This window comes from Schistocerca serialis, chromosome 9 (genome assembly GCF_023864345.2).
Source record: "Schistocerca serialis cubense isolate TAMUIC-IGC-003099 chromosome 9, iqSchSeri2.2, whole genome shotgun sequence".
In the NCBI taxonomy this organism is placed as follows: domain Eukaryota; kingdom Metazoa; phylum Arthropoda; class Insecta; order Orthoptera; family Acrididae; genus Schistocerca; species Schistocerca serialis.
This window is the reverse complement of record NC_064646.1, coordinates 356793508-356814676: the sequence shown is the minus strand read 5'-3', so window position 1 is coordinate 356814676 and position 21169 is coordinate 356793508. Positions and strand designations below refer to the sequence as shown.

Sequence of the window (21169 nt, the reverse complement as noted above, 5' to 3'; positions counted from 1 at the left end):
TGTGAGTACCATGAAAAAATATGTACTTAACTCTATTATTGTTATTGTTGTTATTATTCACGTATGGGCCCAACAGGACCACGCGAGGTACAATCAATCAATGTCGCTTTTGATGGTTGGCCTTCCTTTGCATACAAATTTCTTTCATCCTTTCAAAATGAAGTCTCTTTCTTTTATCAGACCGCGGTGTCCCAGTCAGTTTTCTAATTTCCCTCTGACCAACTTTCCAGTCAAATATCTTTTGTCTGATGTTTTCCTATCTGAAACGTACACCTTAGTTATTCCAGCTACTTTAAGATCCTCCTTACTCTCATCGATCCATTTAATTCGCTCAGTTTTGGCCTTGCTCCTGTTAACATAGAATTTTACTTTTTTTTGTCAATCTAGTGGGTGTCATCCTTTCAATGTGTCCACAAAATTTAAGTCTTTCTTTTGCCATATTTCCAAATATGTCTGCGTATTCTTGTATTTCCTTATTACTTCGCAGCCTATAAGTTTCTCCATCAGTAATATTTTGGCCTAATATTTAACTAATAAACTTTGTCTCTTATTTTAAAAAATTCTTCAGTACGCCTTTTTCTATTTAAAATTAAAGTTTCTGCTACATAAATAAATTACTTTTGAGTATAGAGCTATAACGCCTAAGTTTATAGAATTTAGAAAGTTATTTTTCACTATAAATATTTTGTGGTAATGTGCATGCAGTTACCATTTTCTGACAGTGAACTTCGCTTGCAACTTTTTCCAGACAACTTTCTTGTATGAGTTCCTCCAAGTATTTAAACTGAAAAACCCTTTATTTTTCCATATTTCGAGTTCAAAAACTTAGGTGCTTTTTTTGTATGTCATGTATTCTGTTTTTTCAAATGGTATTTGTAGTCCTACTTTTTCCGCAACTTCTTTAAGAATTTCAATTTGTTTTTGAGCTGTGGTAATATCCCTAGTTAAAGTGGGCGCATCATCTGAGAAGGCGAGGCAGTCTAATATCTACCTAACTTGATTGATTAATCTACATTGCGACTCGACTTTTATTCTCGCCATTCTGTAATTGCCTTTTCCAAAACACAGTTAAACAGTCCATCTCCCTGTCTAACACCATTCTTTGTATCAAATGGTTCAGGAATTTTTCGCATGAATTTATCGTTAGAGCTAGTGTCGGCTAAGGCTTCCTTAATCAGTGTTACAGTTTTATTATCTACCACTTCTTCCTTTAAAATTTTCACGATCTACTGAGTCGCAGACATTTTTAAAATCCACAAATGTACATACAACACTGTTACTAGAAATCCTCTGGTGCCTAAGGATTAGTTTTAAATTAGGAATTTGTTCCAAAAAGGACCTGTTTGGTCTAAAGCCTGCTTGGGCTTCACCAATTTTAGATTCAAACTTTTCTTGGACTCGATCAAGTAAACATTGCGACAAAATTTCGTATGTGAGCGAGAGAAGGGAAATACATCGGTAATTATTATCATCGGTTATATCCCCTTCTTTATGCAACGGATTAATTAGGGCAATTTTCCAGTCTGCAGGTACTTTCTCAGTTTGCCAGATATGTCCTCTTAGTTGAGTAATCTCCTATATAGTGTTAGGGCCAGTAGGTTTTAGTAGTTCTGCAATTCTAGCGTCTTCTCCGGACGCTTTATTGTTTTTAAGTATCTCAGTTTGTTTACAGAATGAAATGTTCACTTTGCAGCGGAGTGTGCTGTGATATGAAACTTCCTGGCGTATTAAAACTGTGTGCCGGACCGAGACTCGAACTCGGGACCTTTGCCTTATGCAGGACAGTGCTCTACCAATTGAGCTACACAAGCACGACTCACGACTCGTCCTCACAGCTTTAATTACGCCAGTACCTTGTCTCCTACCTTCCAAACTTCGCAGAAGCTCTCCTGCATACCTTGCAGAACTAGCACTCCTGGAAGAAGGAAGTTTGGAAGGTAGGAGACAAGCCACTGGCGGAATTAAAGCTGTGAGGACAGAGCGTGAGTTGTGCTTGGGTACCTCAGTTGGTAGAGCACTGGCCCACGTAAAGCAAAGTTCCCGAGTTCGAGTCTCGGTATGGCACACAGTTTTAATCTGCCAGCGCACACTCCACTGCAGAGTGAAAATTTCATTCTTGAAACATCCCTTAGGCTGTGGCTAAGCCATGTCTCCTCAATATCCTTTCTTCCAGGAGTGCTAGTTCAGCAGGGTTCGCAGGACAGCTTCTGCGAAGTTTGGAAGGTAGGAGACTAGTTACTGGCGGCATTAAAGCTGTGAGGATGGGGCGTGAGTCGTGCGTGTGTAGCTCAGTTGGAGCCGGCACGGTAGCTCAGCGTGCTCGGTCAGAGGGTTAGCTGCCCTCTGTAATAAAAAAAACTGAGTGAACGGATCAACAAAGAACCTGAACGGGTGTCATCGGACGTCCGCCCCGAACAAATACAACGAAAAATATAGAACAAAATGAAATCTAAAAAAGAAAAAGAAAAGAAAAAGTTGGTGAGCACATTGGCCTGCGTAAGGCAAAGGTCCTGAGTTCGAATCTCGGTCCTTCACTCAATTTTGATCTGTCAAAGAGTTTCTTAATTTGTCTAGTAGTTTAGATTTCGTCAGGTTCTTTAGAATTAGGGTTCGTGTTACTAGTTGGCTGTGCCTGCAATTTATTCGATAGCTATGGACAGTTTAATAGTTTTTCAAAATAATTAGCTAGTGTCTTTGTCCTAGTTGTTAAGAGCCAAACTGCCATTTTCATTTTTGAAGGAAAGACTTTGAGATTGGTAACTGTTTACTTTGCTTCAAATGCTTTGAAAAAGTTTCTTGTATTGTCCTCTGGACGTCTTTCTCTATATCAAAAATTTTGGGCATTTTCGTAATTTCCTTTAGTCTACTGGATTAATTTAGATATTTCTTTTCTTATAGTTACAAAAGTGTTACACTTATTTTCAGTTTTGTTACTATTCCAGTTTTTGAATGCATCATGTCTAGACTTAATTGCAGTTTCACAAGGACGTTTTTGTTTCTTTCGAAGCGTAATTAAATTTTGTGCTGTTTTGATGAATATTTCAGTTAGGCATTGCCAATTGTTGTATTGTTTTTCTCACGTTTGCTTGTTAGAGTAGGGTTTGTTTTAGCAGCGTCAAATTTTGAGATAACATTTTTTTGTTTTAAAAAGTTTTTGAGATTGAAGTTTTACTTTTATTCGCGTTAAATAATGGTCAGAATCAATATTAGCACGTTTCCTAAACTGGACATTTAAAATTTCTGCCTATTTAGGATATGAAATTGGTACATGGTCGATTTGAAAATCCCCAACAAATGTATTGGGAGCCCACCAAATTATTTGTTTAGAGGGGTTCATTTTAAAATGTGCTGAAATGATTTTAAGGAAAAAACTTTTGCAAGTTTCAACAAGTCTTTGGCCATTTTGGTTTGTCCATTTACGTGCAGGATATCCATCCAACATTTTTTCTTACATTTTTTTCTCTTTACGCAATGGAGCATTAAAATCGCCCATTAAAATTTTAACATAGTTTGAGGGAGTTTTCGAGATGATGCTTTCTTACATTTCCCAAGCTTCATTAACTTCTTCAGGTTTTTTACGCTTATCCTCATCGACAGGCATGTAGACAGTAATTAAAGTATATGCTTTAATTCGCGCATTTAAGAGAAATTGCCATTAGTCAATTTTTTAATTTAAAATATTTTTGGAGCAACTCCCAGATGCGGTGTATAATGAAGTACTCTTAACGATTTTATTTTTATATAGACGTTAATTGCCGAAATCCGTATTGTTACTGTCCGTCATTTATGTGTCTTGATGTGCCTAAATTTGAATCTTCTGTTCTTCTAATGTATTTCCCAATTTGTAACGCTTACTTGTTTGCAAAAGTCGTTGTATGTTTAGTGTTGCAAAAATGTATTTGTTTTGGTTTTTAAGTTGGCCAGAGCACTTGCATTTCCTCTGCTGAATCACACTGCATTTTAATCTGGCCGCCCCAAGATCCGAAAGACCCGTCGTACCAGTAATACTGGTGGTGTACTGACCACATGCCATAATATTGTGATTATTAAAACGCTACATGATGATTGCGCTAGGGATCAAGTGGGGTTGAGCAGACACATTGAATAAACTCAGAGTGATAAGAATGGGAGGGGTAGTTCTAGAATACTGGTATAAATTTCAGCTGCATCACTGGTGAACAGACGCTGATACTTTGCCGCTTGCTGCAAGACAGACGCAAAGTGGATTAGCTTTTGTTTTACCTTGGTCCGAGACTGCTTATTCTGTATTCACAGCTATCCACCATATCTGATGGAACGTCAATATCCGCCACCTGTGACCCGTCCAATACCCGAGGCAAAGTCGGCTTCTTAGACTTTTATTTACGTAGTCTTGAAACATAGAATGTACTTTAGTATAATCATCTTTTTGGGAAATACTGCCTAGACCCATTGAGAATACACAAGAAACGAACCGCTACAGATCTGAGAGTAAAAAATTTGAACATTTGTCTTCGTTGAAAATCAGCCATTGCAACGAGAAATTAATTCCTGGGTAACCTCTTTGCCAGATTTGTTCTGTGAAATTATGTGTAGTAACTGGCAATGACTGTCAGGATGATGGCTATATTCCTAAAGACTAAGTTGTACAACACATTAATTCTGCTTGCTTTATTTTTGGGATGTACCCTGCTTCTAAAATTAGAAAATAGACTTCAAGGAAGAGGCAAAGACATTGAGTAATAAATTCATAAAACTACTGATAAATTAAGGGAAAATTTACAAACATATTTTGACACTGGTAATAACAGCACTACTGTACAACAAAACAGGCGATTAAGACACAGAGTGTTTTGATTTAATCAAGAAACCAAAAGAAAAATGTTCAATGCCATCTAAACAAGAAAAAGTGTAAACATAAAGCTTGCTCCCTGATTCATGGGCAAAAGAAAAATTTGCTACAGAATTTAAAGCGTCCGAACATTTGATAGGATTTACTCGAAATTTAATGAAAGGAAAAGGTGTTTTACTCGCATCAAGGAGTAAAAAAGGGGCAGGTGTTAGTGAAGAGACTGTAAAGAAGGATAAAGAGTTCTTTGCAAGCGCTGAAAACCGTACGATCTGAGTAGATAGAAAACTAATTATACCAGTTGGTTATTGCTGTAAACAAAAGCGCTTAGTGCTGTACAATTTAAATGAACTGTACTTGGCTTTTAAAACATCTTATCTAAAATGTCAAATATGTAGACCCAAGTTTTGTGAACTGCCCCCTAGATGGAGCATTTTGGCTGCATCGTCAGGGACAAACTCAGCATGTGTCTGTGTTCATCATGAGAAAATCAAACTGATGATCGTCTAATTCAATGTTAACTATAAATAATTACTTGGTTCGATGGTGTATGCCATTAATAGACATGGTTGTGTCATGGTCTTACGTAAAATTCGCCCTGGAAAATGACTCCTGCTTGAAGCGCTGAACGATTCAGCTGAGGAACTTCCAGACAGTGTACAGTATAAGCAATGGGTCCCTACAGACAGGGCTGAAATGGTCACAGTTATAAAAAACCGAGAAGAATATTTTGAATCATTTGTTGACAAGCTATAAATCTAAAAAGTCATTACTTTGTCTGAAAATTCAAGGACAGTTCTTTGGAGAAAAGAAAGTGAGACTTGCTGAAACTGAATGACTAATCTTGGCTGACTTCGCAGAAAATTTTACAGACATTTTGCAAGATGCATTTCAAGGATGGCGTTGGACCAATGACCAGGCAACTCCTCATACATTTGTATTATATTTAAAAAGGAGGTTGGGAAATTCGCAAGTCGCTTAATCTCTATGTTAAGTGACTATTTAAAGCACAACACAAGTTATACATGCCTTACAGGCAGGAGTGATAAATTATACCAAAGAAAACTTGTCTACAGTTTCTCAATTCCGATGGAAATGGTAGCCAGTATAAGAATAGGAAAAAATTTGCTAATATTTGTAATGACAATGAGTATTTTCAATTACTGGCGAAAGTTCACTTCTTTGATTCTCGTCACAGAAAGAATGCCTTTGATGGAGTGGGCCGCACAACCAAGTGTGAAGTCAGTAAGACCAGTTTAGGGAGAACTAAATCAGATCATCAGGTCAGATTCTGAATACTGATCAAATGTACACATATTGAAAAGAAAATATCAAAGGTATTACATATTTTCTGTCAGAAAATAAATTCTTACTTACATTGAGAAACTTAAAACTTGAGAACTGGCGCACAAGAAATTTCCAGAAATGTCACGCTGTTGGTGAAAATACAGTAAAATGCTACAAACTTCTAAAACTGAAACTAAGAAGATCATTGCACAAGTAAAATTGTTCTCCGAACCTTAGAAGTTAATGACACAGTTGCATGTATTTATGGACAGTGGTAATAAGCACAGACGGAACAAATAACCTTAGAACATAACAATGTTGCTGTGCGCTTTTACCATCGACCACGACCCCGCATGTCTTTTGAGAAGTCAACTTGTGACAGAGTTTCGATTCCGATCTGAGATATTTTACAAAAAATAACGGTTCTTGAAATTACCACAGCAACAGGAAGATCACATTCTATCTCGGAAAAATTCTCAGAGAAGGTGATGGTGCTCGTAAATGATCATTTGAATTTATAAAATAGAAGGTATACAGCATACAGTTTTGAAATTGAAAATTACGATGTATTGTCATAAACAACCTACCTTAGTCAGAGGTATGCCTATAATTGCTATACCTTAACTAGAGTGACAAAATGTTAAGCACTCAAGGTTGTTTTACTTTCAAATTCCCATTATTAATGCAACATTCAAAAAATTATAACGTGCTTCGGCATAAAATACCAACACTGAAATTTTTGCTGTAGTTTACTACCACATAGATGCAAGCTATGTAAGAAATCTGATTTTTGTTGCTTGGCCACACCAAAGACATTAATCCCTTAAGTTTAAAAAATCCTGTTTTTAAATTTTTTTAAAAAAATGGAGATTTATTTTGGACTTGGAAAGATAACGGAAAATGTGACTGGCTGACCACTTACAAAAATGTGATTGATACAGTCGCCCTGTTAACACGTTAAGCCTATGTCCCTAAAATTCTACATGGTTTGAAAGGGGCCTCGTTATGTGTCTCCGCCATCTGGTCGAACTGTGTAATACACAGATTAGTATGAGCATTCACATTTCACAGTGACCCAGTGTTGGACTGCATGGGAAAATGAGACCTGATGTACTGGTCAACATTACAGCCCGCCACGTCTAACAATGACAAAGTGGCATAACGAAGCACATTGTAATCCCTAACTTCTGCACCTAGTTTTCTGAGAACGGATAATGGAGTCACTGCAGTATTTTGTGCAGCTCGCACCGCTGGTCGGCTATTAGCAGCAGCTGGACTAGACAATTACCGTCCCATGCGTAGGCTGCGTTTAACACGATACCACAAGTGTCTGCGTCTAGAGTGCATGAACTGTTGATGAGTAATGCCACACTTTCAGCGACGAATCGCTGTTATGCACAACACTTTATGTCATTGAGTATGATGGCGAATTGGGAAGACGCCGGTTCTTGTATTGTTTTGTTGTTCCAGACGTCATACAGTGGGGACCCACTGAGTCTGACTTCTGCTCAAGGCTGGTAGTGGTTGCGGGGACTGTCACAGCCCAACAGTATGTCACGGACATCCTGGGTCCTCACGCTTTACTTCTCACGCCACGGTAATGCGGTGTCATTTTTCAACAGGACAATGCTCGCTCGCACTTTGCCCATGTCTCTATTAACTTTCTGCATGATAACGAGGACTCTGGTGGCCAGTAATTCCCCAATACTGATCGTCATCTACGTTCCAGTTCCATTATCAGGATGTCAAGAACCAGCAATAACAGCCGCGCGGAGTGGCCGCGCGGTAAGAGGTGCCGTGACACGGATTGCGCCACCCCTCCCGCTGGAGAGTCGATTCCTCCCTCGGGCATGGGTGCGAGTGTTGTTCTTAGCATAAGTCTAAGTAGTGTGTAAGTCTAGGGACCAATGACCTCAGCAGTTTGGTCCCTTAGGAATTCACACACATTTGAACATTTGAGCAAAAACAGTTGTGGAGCAGCTTGACTCAAGAGAGAATACAATGGCTTTACCATACCCTCCCCAAGCTGATCAAGGCCACATGAACTGTACTGTGTGTTACTGGTAAATAAGTTCATACTGTCAATTTTTTTTAAATCTGACTCGACTTTATAATCACTCCCAAGATGTAAAATTTCTTTCATTCCTTATGGGTGCTTCATATTTTCCCTCAGACAGCGTATTTATCATTTTGTGCTATTAGCCACTTCTGTAAGTAATTAGTAGGTGATCTTGGTGTTTTTTAAAGCGCGAACTAAAGCCAACAGTGTTGCTGTTGTAATACACGGTCGGTGAAACTCTGCAGTCGTTGGAAGCGGTCGGATGACGTCATTATCAGTTCGGCACTTCAGACTACCTTATACATTGTACGTTTGAGAATGAAGAACCTACGTGTTTCTACGATCTGAGCAATCTCCGTTCCAGACATGACGCTAGGCACGAAACTTTGCTTTCAATTCGACCTAAAGACAATAACACAGGTATCACCTATTACGTAAACTGGGGCCGAGAAAGTCTGTATTTTATGGTAAATTAATTCCTGGTAGGCTCACATTGCGTAGCTTCAGTGACACAAGTAGAATTATATCGATATGGACTTAATCCAGTCTTTAAATTTTAGTAAATTAAGAAAACGTCATCTTCAACGGGTTCAGTCTTACCATGATGCCTTCAGCACTTACGGACATGCAAAGGCACAATTTACTATTACTGGTAGTCCTGAAAGCGCATCGGCGCAGGTGCCACTCTGACGAACTCAGCAACCACTTATGAGCAGAGCCACGTACCTCCCTGGACCCTGCACGTGAGTATCAGAGGGTCCCCCTCGAGCAACGGTCCCAGGGTCGACCCCAGGCTGCGCCCCCAGCGGTCGAGAAGCTGCGGTCTCTCCGGAAGCACTGCAACACACAAGACACAGAGCGGCGTTAGCACTGGCCGTAACGCCACAGTCCACTACTGACAAGGGTAACTCCTTCCCCACCCCGCCCCCAAATTTAGTGGTAAGATAGCCCATTGGACTGCCCGTCAAATACTGAACGTAGAAGGTCTACTGATCTGTGAAGAAAGAACCAAAATCGAAACAGTAACCGGTCCAAGATAAAGATCTACAATATAGACCGAACTGGAGTAGCATTTGTTGAGTTTATCCATTATTCCACAGCAATGTTGGTAAAAGTCGTCTGTTTTGTGGCTATCGATCAGCATCCACTGTTCAAAGAAGTTGTTTACACTGGAACTGTGTATGGCATTACTGAAACTGTTTGTTTTGTCGTGACGCATCTTCACTTTTCTTCAGTTAAGACATCGGTAATGATAGAGTTGCCGTCTGTTTCTCGGGTGCAATGGTAACGTGATGTTCTGAAAATACGTTTCCTTAAAACTTCTGTCCTTTAGAACTGATTTTCTGCATAAAAAAATAAAAGAATGTCATCGGACACTCCGCTGCAAAATGAAAATTTCGTTCTGGGAACATCTCCCAGGCTGTGGCTAAGTCATATCTCCGCAATATCCTTTCTTTCAGGAGGGCTAGTCCCGCACATGAAGCCGAGGAGCTCCTGGTAAGTCTGTAAACTGGGAGATTAGGTACTGCGAAATTAAAGTTGTGAGGACGGGTCGAGAGCCGTGCTTGGGCAGGTAAGTCGGTGGGGCACTCGCCCGCGAAAGGCAAAGGTCCCAAGTTAGATTTTTGATCCGACACACAGTTTCACTCTGCAAGAAAACTTCATATAAGCGCACATTCCGCTGCAGAGTGAAAATTTCTTTCTGGGAACGATAATCCTGTTGCCACTGCAATCGTAATTAACGATGTTGCTTGAACAACATGGGAACACCTGGGAATTCTCTTCCGAGCAGCAATACTTCAGTCGTAAAATATTGCAAAGCATGGCATTCCCTACAAGAAAGGCATTGTATTTCACGGGAAGGTTTACTGTCGAAATTATGAGAGGGACCTAACAACAAAAGTCCCAGACATGTCTTTCAATATGATTAGGACCTGAAAGTCACAGGAGTTAGAACTCCTGCAAAGTTTATCGACACTTCCTCTTCCCACATAATATTCACGATTGGAATAAGAAAGGGGACGAAACTATAGCAGTATCAGATATCCCCTCCCTACCCCCCCCCCCCCCCCGCCCCCTCTCCACACGCAGAAGGGCGACCTTCGTAGCATAGTTGTAGATGTAGATACAGATGTTGCAGAACGTGCAATTCCGACGCTGCTGGGTTACACCATCGGTAGGCTGAAGGGAAAGCATGATGATGTTGAATAAAGATTTGTAAGTAGGCCCGCTGAGAACCTCGTGGGGCTCTCTAATTTAACTAAAGAAAAGACTTGATACCTTAGTTAAATTCCTTTGTAGGCTGTTAAACAGTAATTTTGGCAAAAGAAGTTGAGTTTTACTACGTAGCTTGCCACATTTGTATAAAATTACGCGAACAGCAAACAATGCACACGTTGAGAACTCATGTCGGAAGTAACGACCGATATTCAGTTCCTCATATATTCTATCACATTAGTGCACAGTGTTAGAAACAGATCTGTATTGGCGATCAGAATGTTTCCGCTCGAAGGCCGGTATGCTTATAAGGCAAAATCGGCGTGAGTGTGGCGGCGATCACTCCAGCGACGCACGAGGTTGAAGATACCCATTTTATAAGACACCCTATCCTGCTCGTGGAAAAGTCTGTAACTTACTGTTGCACGTCCTAAACCGACTGGAAACGTCGACTCTGTAAGGCCTGTTGTAAGGGACCGAAGTCATGATCAGTACTATACGGCGGGTGTTAGCTTGTATCCCACTTGCGTTGGCGTAACTTCTGCTTTACCACATTTGTGAGATGGAGATATACGTGTAAACTAGCGACCAGCACGTAACTTGGCGCATGATTCCACAACGGTGATTTTCGACGTGGTGCCCTATTCTTCAATCTCCGAAAGCTGTCTACCGGTATGTTTCCTTATACAGCCAAGAAAAGGAATAGCAGCACGAAGGTATTGATTCGACTCAATTGGTAATAAATTCACCATAGTTCATATTCTCGCGTGTATTTCATGCACGTCGTAAAGACACGAATGCCTTTCCTACATGTCGCTGCTTATATACTCGCATCGGTATCGCGCTACGTTGCATATACGCTGCAGCAAAGCGCTCAAACGGAAATTTTTTATACCTTCCCTTGTACAGGGTAGCCTGAAGCGGTCTGAAAAGCTTGTAAAGATGTTCAGGGTAGTTCGTGCTGAGACGTAATAAAGAAGAAAAAATTCGATGCTTTGCGCCGTTTCGGACTTAATTAACATTGAAGTTAATCAGTCAGGCCGCATTCAAGCTGGCAACCAGATTCAGTTAATGTCAGTTGTACTCACAACGTAGATTACAGGGCATGGGACTGCTCTAGTTCGATCCTTACACTCGTCCCATGTCCGATTTTTCTACCCGTCTCATGTTCGGTCTTGGCAAACCAAACAACAAGAAGATTGGGCGACATCGTCTCTGGTGGGCCGCTTGAATTTTCGCACTCACCGGCCTGATCGGCCATCTTCAAACACAATTAACCCGGAAACGTTGCAACATATCTATTTCTTTTAATAACTGCTTTTCAACACAATTTACCCTGCAATATCCTTACAAGCCTTTCGGGCTGTTTATGACCACCCTGTATATACGAAGGCATACTGAAAAATAATGCCTCTGCATTTTTATGTGAAAACTCTGAAAGGATTTAAAATAAAACAAACGTTATTAATATTCTCTAAATTTATTCATCATTTCTACGTATTTATTGTTCAACGTAGTCACCCCGGCTATGTTCTCCCAACGAGGGATCAGTTTATTGATTGCAACTGTAGAATGTTTGATTGTGTTGACGGAACTAGAACCACACCTGTACTCGCACTGCTTCATCACTATGAAAGTGAAGTTCTCGAAGGTGTTCTTTAAGTTTTGGAAACACATGAAAATCGGATGGGACCAGTTTGTGAGTGCATGAAGGGTGATCGACGACAGCGAACTCAAGTGTCGGAATGTTGCAGATGTCGCAGCGCTCGTGTGCGGTCAAGCATTGTTATGACAAAGAAGAGGATGCCCCATGTGTGGACGAACTCTCAGAGTTCGAAACTCGATTACAGAAAGCTGTTTCACCCTTTTCAATATAGTTACATTACACACCGCCATGTTACACGCTACAATTCGGAGTCCTGTGGCAGCAGATGGTCCAAAATATGTAGACATGAAGGAAAAAGACGTAGAATGTTAATGACGTTAATTTATTTAAGTAGCTTGAAGAGTTTTCACATACAAAATTCGGAAGTATCATTTTTCCGCACACCCTAGCACATAAGGGAATGCGAAGCTCGTAAATAACATCCCTTTGTTTTTTGTGTAACCAAATGTGTCAACTACATCATTAAAGTTTAACTGACCGTCAGAGTGTAATTAAGAAAGAAGAAATTTATTGTGCGCCCTGCAGCCACTTTTATAAGCGTATATCGAAGAAAGCAATAAAGGAAGTCGGCACGGCACAAAAGGGCGTCTTTCTTTTTGCTTTCCTTTCTTACCTGGCACGGCAGCAATCTCAGTAATATGGAATGGAGAACGACTGACAAACGGCAAAAAGCCGCGCTCTGTCTTCGAGTGCCTAGTGTTACCCTTTTTCAGAACTTTCGAAGAGAGAGGAGGGTATTGATCGGGCCGTCAAATGAAACTTTAAAGCCAGATTCACACTTCTTAAAAAAAATTTTAATGACTGTGCAGATGACGCGCTTATGTGATGTCCGTGCGTCTTGCAACAGACCGGACTTGGGAAGAAGAAGGTTGTCGACGACACAACTGTAGGTTCTGAGGATGACGTGACGGGTGAAGGTGAACAACAATCGGTTGGGTGTTTCCACTTTGAAGCACTGTTTGGGACGATTTAAGCGGAATAGAAAGTCGTTTTACCACTGTTGAAGACATGTTGCTTCCCGTGATACTGCGGCAAAGACGTGGAAGACGGTCCCATCGGCCAGCAAAGTTATGGTGGCGAGCTTCTGATGCGAAACGGATCGTATAGATAACGCATCGTATAGATCAAGAAAAGAGAGAAATGATCACTTAAAAATACTAAAGTGTGATTTTCGACCGCTTCTACAAGAAATTAAAGGAAGCTTTTCTTCATTTCCAGAAGAATAACGTCCTGGTTCACCAAGATAGGACGCCAGGACCACAAAACTGAACGAATTTCATTAGGAATAGTGCCCAACATGCCGTATTCACCCGATCTAGTTCTCTGTGACGCCTTCGTGTCTACAAAAATAAAGAAACTGCTCAAGCGGAAAAAGAATCCTACGCAAATTTCGAAGTTATAATGGAAATAGAAGCGCAATTTAGAGAGTGCGGAAGTTCCTATTTACTGGGAGAGGAAGCGGGCCTGATACACAGGCGGAACAATGGAAAAAAAGAGTGTTCCTATATGAAACTATTTAGAAACGTTAATGATGTGTGTCATAAAATTTAGGACACATCATTATAAACAAGGTTATTTATTGAACCGTCCCTGATGTTCACTATCATAATTCTCACGTTCCATAGGTCAATCTTTGGCAACACGAGATTTGGGTTCGGTCTCCACCCCCCCCCCCCTTATTATTGCTCGTTAAATTTAGTATACCATTGTTATTTTAATATCTGTAAAGAATTATTTGTGGGGTTTATCCTGCTCTCTTTACCTCATAAATATTTAACACCTCTCAATACATGACCAAAATGTTTTATGTCCCAGCCGTCTATGTGGTGTGACCAATGAGTTATTCATGTTCAACTATTCTATTCAAGACCTCCTGATTCGTTTTTCTCTGGGCCCAATAGTTTTCGTAAGCTTTCTATCCATCCATATTTCCACCACTTGCAGCTGCTGTATATCACTTTCACATACCGAGCAACTCTCATTTCTGTACACCATAACTTTCTAACAAATGGTGTTAATAAAATCCACTTGTCTTCAAACATGTCTTTAGCAGCTCTTTTTTCAATGTTCTTCAGATCTTACTAATTTCTTTCTTTGCGAAGGATTGCATTCTACAATTTTTTGCTCTCATTGTGTACTATAATTTTCCTGGACTTCCTACATAGGATCTATTGTCAGAAAGCTTGCATTGTGAAGATGTCGATTTCGTAGAATTCAACATCTCACACCAATCGATGGTAAGGATATAACGTTATCATTTTCAGCGCTTCATGTAAGTGTTACAGTGTAGTAGTAAACAAAGAACAAATTAGGTCAGGGGTGTTGTATGTGCATTCCGAATATTAAATGGTGAGATACATAAGACATGCCAGCCAGTGTGGCCGAGCGGTTCTATGCGCTTCAAAAAAATGGTTCAAATGGCTCTGAGCACTATGGGACTTAACATCTGTGGTCATCAGTCCCCTAGAACTGAGAACTACTTAAACCTAACTAACCTAAGGACATCACACACATCCATGCCCGAGGCAGGATTCGAACCTGCGACCGTAGCAGTCGCGCGGTTCCGGACTGAGCGCCTGAACCGCTAGACCACCGCGGCCGGCTCTAAGCGCTTCAGTCGCAGGTTCGAATCCTGCCTTGGGCATAGATATGTGTGATGTCCTTAGGTTATTTAGGTTTAAGTAGTTCTAAGTTCAAGGGGACTGATGACCTCAGATGTTAAGTCCCATAGTACTCAGAGCCATTTCATTTGAACGTAATAAATACTCTCTTTTGCTACTTGTATGCAGCTATGGCCATTGCAGGTAGGTTAAGCTGGTCCACGGCGATCTACAATTGCGAGTTCACTGCCTTCACCAACACACAGTCTTCCCCAGTCAGTACAACAGCATTGGGCAGAAGCGAGATTCGTTGCCTATTTTTTCTCGGCATCCTTTTCTTCTATAGCCGTTCTTAATGTTTCCTGACGTAGCATCGATGTTGGTAGCACCATCATCCAGGGATCAGTGTCTTACCTTAAACTGCGCGTTGAGGGTACCTGACGCAGTTCCTTCGGAAGTTTCGCTTCTTATCCATAGCACCTTGCAGCATTTCCTCACGGCACTCAAAAATGGTTCAAATGGCTCTGAGCACTATGGGACTTAACATCTGAGGCCATCAGTCCCCTAGAAGTTAGAACTACTTAAGCCTAACTAACCTAAGGGCATCACACATATCCATGCCCGAGGCAGGATTCGAACCTGCGACCGTAGCGATCGCGCGGTCCCAGACTGAAGCTCCTAGAACCGCTCGGCCACTTCGGCCGGCTCCTCACGGCACTGATTGCTGCTCTCTTGTTCTCTTGTTTGTGTGTAGCATGTTTGTATCATTTCTTTACGTCACACTAATGTTACCCTCTTGTAGCCTCATTCCATTTCCAGTAAGACTACTGAGCACTTGCAGGACTCTCAGCCGCCAGTTCATCTGTCCAGTTGCCGGCCGAAGTGGCCGTGCGGTTAAAGGCGCTGCAGTCTAGAACCGCAAGACCGCTACGGTCGCAGGTTCGAATCCTGCCTCGGGCATGGATGTTTGTGATGTCCTTAGGTTAGTTAGGTTTAACTAGTTCTAAGTTCTAGGGGACTAATGACCTCAGAAGTTGAGTCCCATAGTGCTCAGAGCCATTTGAACCATTTTTTCATCTGTCCAGTCATTTTAAGAATGGATTCGCAGACCATGTTGCCTGTTCATACAGCTGTTTATCGCTCTCGTCTAATCCTTCCAGGACTCTCAACTCTTCCGCAACATCATGTACGTATTTCGCTCGAAAACTTTTTGTTGCGGTACATGCTTAGCCGTGTTTGTAGCTTTTGCAGATGCATATTCGTATTTTTTTCCATACTTTGCAAGCTTGGTTAGGAAGAAAATTCGATAATTTTGAGTTGACAATGATGAGTGCATAGAGTGCACCAAGACATCTTGAGGGATATTTCTCTGATGTGGTGCCAACATTTTAGGTCAGTATCGAGTTCAGCCCCCTTATACCACAATGGATCGGTGCTTCAAAGAAAGATATCTGAGATAGTTCTGGTATTCCAGCGTTTTGTTAACAGCACTACTTGGCTTTAAGTTACGTTTAAGTCAGTTCAATGATGAGCTCCCAAGGCTGCGAGAGTGTGACATATGTCTTGTAACGAGATACGTGCTACGTGTCTAAATCCAACTATCTCGTGCGGGCTGTTTCATACCACTGTATGGCATTTTAAACTGTAGGTGCCGTAAGGAAAGTCCGGAGCATAAACAGAGCTCTTCGTGAAGTTCAAATATCGACCACTGATTTCTTGATCTACCCTTCCGAACGGGGAAGTAGTGTCACGCACACTATCAACAAATGGCTGGCCCTGTAGGTAGCTGACAATAGTACATAGTAGCCATCCACCCATTCGATCGTCTTTGCACACACAGTGTCCAGGAATCATCTCTTAACTAACACCTCGAGACGTCCTGCAGCAGGGAAACGAATGCGCAACAAAGGGCGTGGCTGGTGGCTGGAATCGAACGCTGGTATAAATAGAGGCACTTGGCAGGAAAAACCTTTCAGTCTGCTTGGAGTTGAGACAGAGAGCGAGCACGTCCCAGCCGACAGTTCCTCACTATACATGGCGAGCAAGGTTACATCATTTGCCCGAATATTGTGTATAAAAATGATGTAACCGTCAATTTGGCTGGTCATTATCATTAATCCCCAATAATGTTATACTGACGCTGACGTTACACAGTGTGGGTTATCCGAAACGTCTACAGAACGCTAAAATGCTGCACGAGATGGTAAACTGTAACAAGGTAATCTGGGATACTTGAGCTAAATTACTTAAGCTATAAAGAACTGATACCGTTTATTTACAGACGTAGAAGCGTACCAGAACGTCGAGGGCCCAAGTAACAATAACAATAAAAATCCAATTCTATGTTTTTGTACTCCTTGTATTACAACGTCACTGTGAATGTACTGCTCCTTTCTTTGTTACTTCTTAGCTATAACTAACCACTAATGACGTTGATTCAAGTATACTTGTGTACAACACAAGGACGAACGCAAATTTTGCGTTATGTGTCACCGCCAAGTGACACAGATCAATGGAAGTTGTACGAAATATAGAAAGAACTGCTACAGTACAATACAGGTAACTCATAGAAATACGCAATGAGATAAACAGAAATAACACTATTATTCAAATAAAAATAAGTACACTGAAGTCACCGCAATTTTTGATCGTCCCTGGATATTACAAATGGCGAGACATGGTTCTTAATGAAGCGGTGATCACCACGAACGATTGTGCATACTCTCCAACGTGCTCACATGCTAGCTACAAAGCTTGTATAGAGTTTTTCTGATAAGGCGGTCCATTCCACCACCAGCGCAGTTGATAAATGATGGAAAGTCGTTGGTGCATGCAACGTTATGCCTCCCCACAGCATAGAACCTGTATCACGAAAACACGATGTTCGACAGTGTTCAGCGGTGAAATACGTACACTAACATTGCGAAAGGGGAAACACATAACACATCCAGGAACATTGTCGAACATGACGGTTTTGGTGATCAAGCTGTTATAGTGTGGGGAAGCGTAGAGTTGCATGGGCGTACTGACTTCCAAATCTTTGAACATGATATACTCGCTGGTCAGTTTTATTGTGGTACTGAACTCCTACCCCATTCAAAGGGTCCCGTGTTCGATTCCCGGCCGGTTCGGGTATTTTTCTCTGCCCAGGCACTGGATGTTTGTGCTACCCTCATCAATCCATCATCAGTCGTGAAATGTGGCGGGATTGGACTGTGTTCAGATTGGGAATGTGTACGGGCGCTGATGACCGCGCAGTTCAGCGCCCCACAAACCAAACATCATCATGTGCGTCTTTTATTGGGTGCACTCGGTCCCGACGTCATTTCTGTAGACGAAAATGTGCAAATGCATCAACTCAAAGCTCATGGAGGAGCACTAGAGACGAGAGAATATTCGGCGGATGGACTGGCTTACTTGTTACCCCCCGATTCAAACCCCATCGGTCACGTGTGGGATGCATTGAGCAGACGTACAGCAGCACGCCTACACGCACCAACGTCGTCAGCCACGCCGCTGGAGGAATGGGACGCCCTACAACAAGAACTTTTAAACATTTAATGCAAGTTATTCATTCTATTTTTAAGACGAAGGTTCTGCGGGTGATGTGCTGTAAGGTTCAGCTTCTTAAAGGCATTGTAGGAATGTTTATTGTAGTAAACTCTATGTCGGTGAGTCAGGAACAGAGTGTTGTAATCAAGTTTCGAATTCGAAGAGGTCATCGACCCTCTTCTTCAACGTTATAGTGCTAAAACACACACGAGCGCTACGACATCTGAAGCAATCCGACGCCCTGTGTTCACTACCATCGACCATCCACAATACAGTCCTGACTTGGTCTCATCCGATTTTTATTTGTTTCCAAATCTTAAAGAACATCTTCGATGGATTCACTTTGATGGGTGTGAAACGATGTAATCAGAGGTGAGGTCGGGGCTCCCGTAACAAATTCAAACATCGTAAGGTGACGGTATTAACAAATTGGTCCCTCGCTGGGAGAAATGTGTTCGTTATCATAGTGACTGTTGAGAAATAAAGATTTATACAGGAAGAATAAAGATTTGAAGAATGTAAATGATGTTTCTTTCATGTAAAAAAGAATTGAGTTTTTACATAAAAATTTAGAGGCATTACTTTTCAGTATGCCCTCGTACGTCCACACACATTCTCAAAACTACGACTGCATGCATCTATGTGCGGCTATTGTGAAGGATTCCGACTACTCAGCAGGCGTACCATAGGTAACATTAATATAATGGGTAGGCAGCAAAAGATAGAAATGTCCGAGAACGTGTAGGTGAGTTACACCAGTGTCGTAACGTTCATAAATATTTGGTCGTATATTAGAGAGTGGTCAACTTTCGCACTCTTTGAATGAAGTTTGCCTGTACGAAAATTATGATATTGTTCTTACTTAAGTGTCCACAGATGTAATAAACCATTAATGAGAAACAGACTTTTGTCGCTCACAATACGTATTTAACTATGAAGTTTTATTGTTTTAGGCACATGTGTTAGAGATGAAGGGACCTCGATGAAAGTCTCATATGAGTTGTCTGTATAATTTTGTCAACACATATTTCAAACTATGCGTAAATGGACAAAATACACGCGGACGGGACTTACGGGACTGATGAGGTAACGTATGATATTCCAAGCTCTGTTTCTTAGCGCGCTGGCTAACTAGTAAATTATAGGTCTGGACGCCACTGTTCGTATATTCCCCCCCCCCTCCCCCCTGAGGTAAGGAGATATTTCTCCACCGCTAATTCCTGCAGTGAACTAACTTCCGCCGATCCAGTTATCGAGATAGTTCCTATCTGAGTATCTCATTCCGACGGAGTAAGATACGATCGAGAAGTAATTATGCAGGCTATTACAAAGTAGTTACTCCGGCTAATGCTTGAAATCCGAGACATCGTATTATGAAGTAAGTACTACAAACATCCACACCGTCGGAAGGGTGTGAACGCAGATCGTTGCTATTGTTTAGGATTGGAAACAAGACGAGATCGCAACACAACTAGGATATTGGGAGAAAGATGAAAATAAACCACAAAGCTGAAAAAAGTACCAGAAATTGACGATATTGTTCCATTGATTCCTATGGCTTCGTACTCAAAGACAGGTCACTGTAGAAAAGCAGGTTTCACCACAGTTAATGATTTTCTCTTCTTGGGGGACCACAGTTATGTAGAACTTTTTGAAATAAATGTCCATCATTTGATTATAAATTCGAAGTAATTTATTCTGCTTAGTTATAATTTAAGTATTATAGACATTTTCTAGTGCAATTTTAAACCTGAGAAAATGTCCCACTTGTCAGAATATTTCACCGTCGTAATAACATGTATCTGACCTCATGAACGAATCGCCGTAATAAATGATGTGAGTATATATCAAAAACATGCAATATTGCTGAGATTGTGCATAGCAATCAAACATTAACACATTGTAACTAGTTTCTGAGCGCAAATGCACTACTGTAACATGGATTAACCTCGTTCATGCATCAATTTACCTATTGGCTGTCAGACAAGCATTAAAGTCTGTTAATGTTTATTTGATACATTTAGTTTCAGCCTTATTATGTGTCTTTGATATCTGTTCACATCCTTTAACATGACAACAGGTTCATAAGACCAAATAAACCTTATTTCCTGGATGACATGTCATTTAGACGTGTAGGACAATTTTTAAGATTTAATCTTGCCTTGAGGATAGCTATAAAGCCCAAATAATCTTTACGTGAAGTAAATGAATACAGATAGTCATACGTCCGACCTTTGTACCTGCGCAGTGAGAGTAATAATGTCTGTAAACTTAACTTACCACTTAGTTCGCAAATGGACAAAACATCTGACCTGTCTTCTTAATCCCAGGGTGCCAAACAGACATTCTAAATAGATATGACCTTGGCTAATATCAGCTGCGGATTGTAACAAAAATCATTAGAAATTCTGCTGTCACATACACAGAATGCCTGAATTAATAAAGGGAAAGTTTGGGATCTATTCTAGAAACACAACAAAGCTATTCCCTTTATTACTCTACATACAATTTATCAACTGTGCGTTCAGAGGTCAAGTGATAAACAACAATCATGTTCAGTTACTTTTGACACTCAATAACTAACTACCTACTTCTTGGACATATTGAAAAGACGATTATTAAAATCCTTATCTGTGCACATGAAAATTTTTATCACAGGAAACGACGATTATTAAAAATCCTCATCAGCTCGTTTAAATCTATGTGGTCATAGCTGGTCAATGCAATGATTTGTTGGAGGATAAAATTACTTTTTGAACCAATGAAAAACTTTCATGTACTAAATGATAAGCTAGGTTAGTATCCTAGCTTTTGATATTCAATGGTCAAAGCATACGCAAGTTGGAGTGAGCAAAATCTAGTCTCAAAATTTATCGTGGCCTAATGCGCAATAGTGATTTACCAAGCACAACTTTCCTGCATTCCGTAGAACGTTAATCTTTCCCTAGTTGAAATAATGG

General features: G+C 40.8%; 1 protein-coding gene across 1 annotated transcript in view; it reads right to left on the bottom strand.

Moving 5' to 3' along the window:
• Positions 1-21169, bottom strand: part of LOC126419614 (nephrin-like) — a 421065-nt gene that overhangs the window by 305114 nt on the left and 94782 nt on the right. The window contains exon 3 of the mRNA XM_050086803.1: positions 8901-9011. Coding sequence (XP_049942760.1) covers positions 8901-9011 — 111 coding nt within the window. The remainder of the gene's footprint in view (positions 1-8900; positions 9012-21169) is intronic.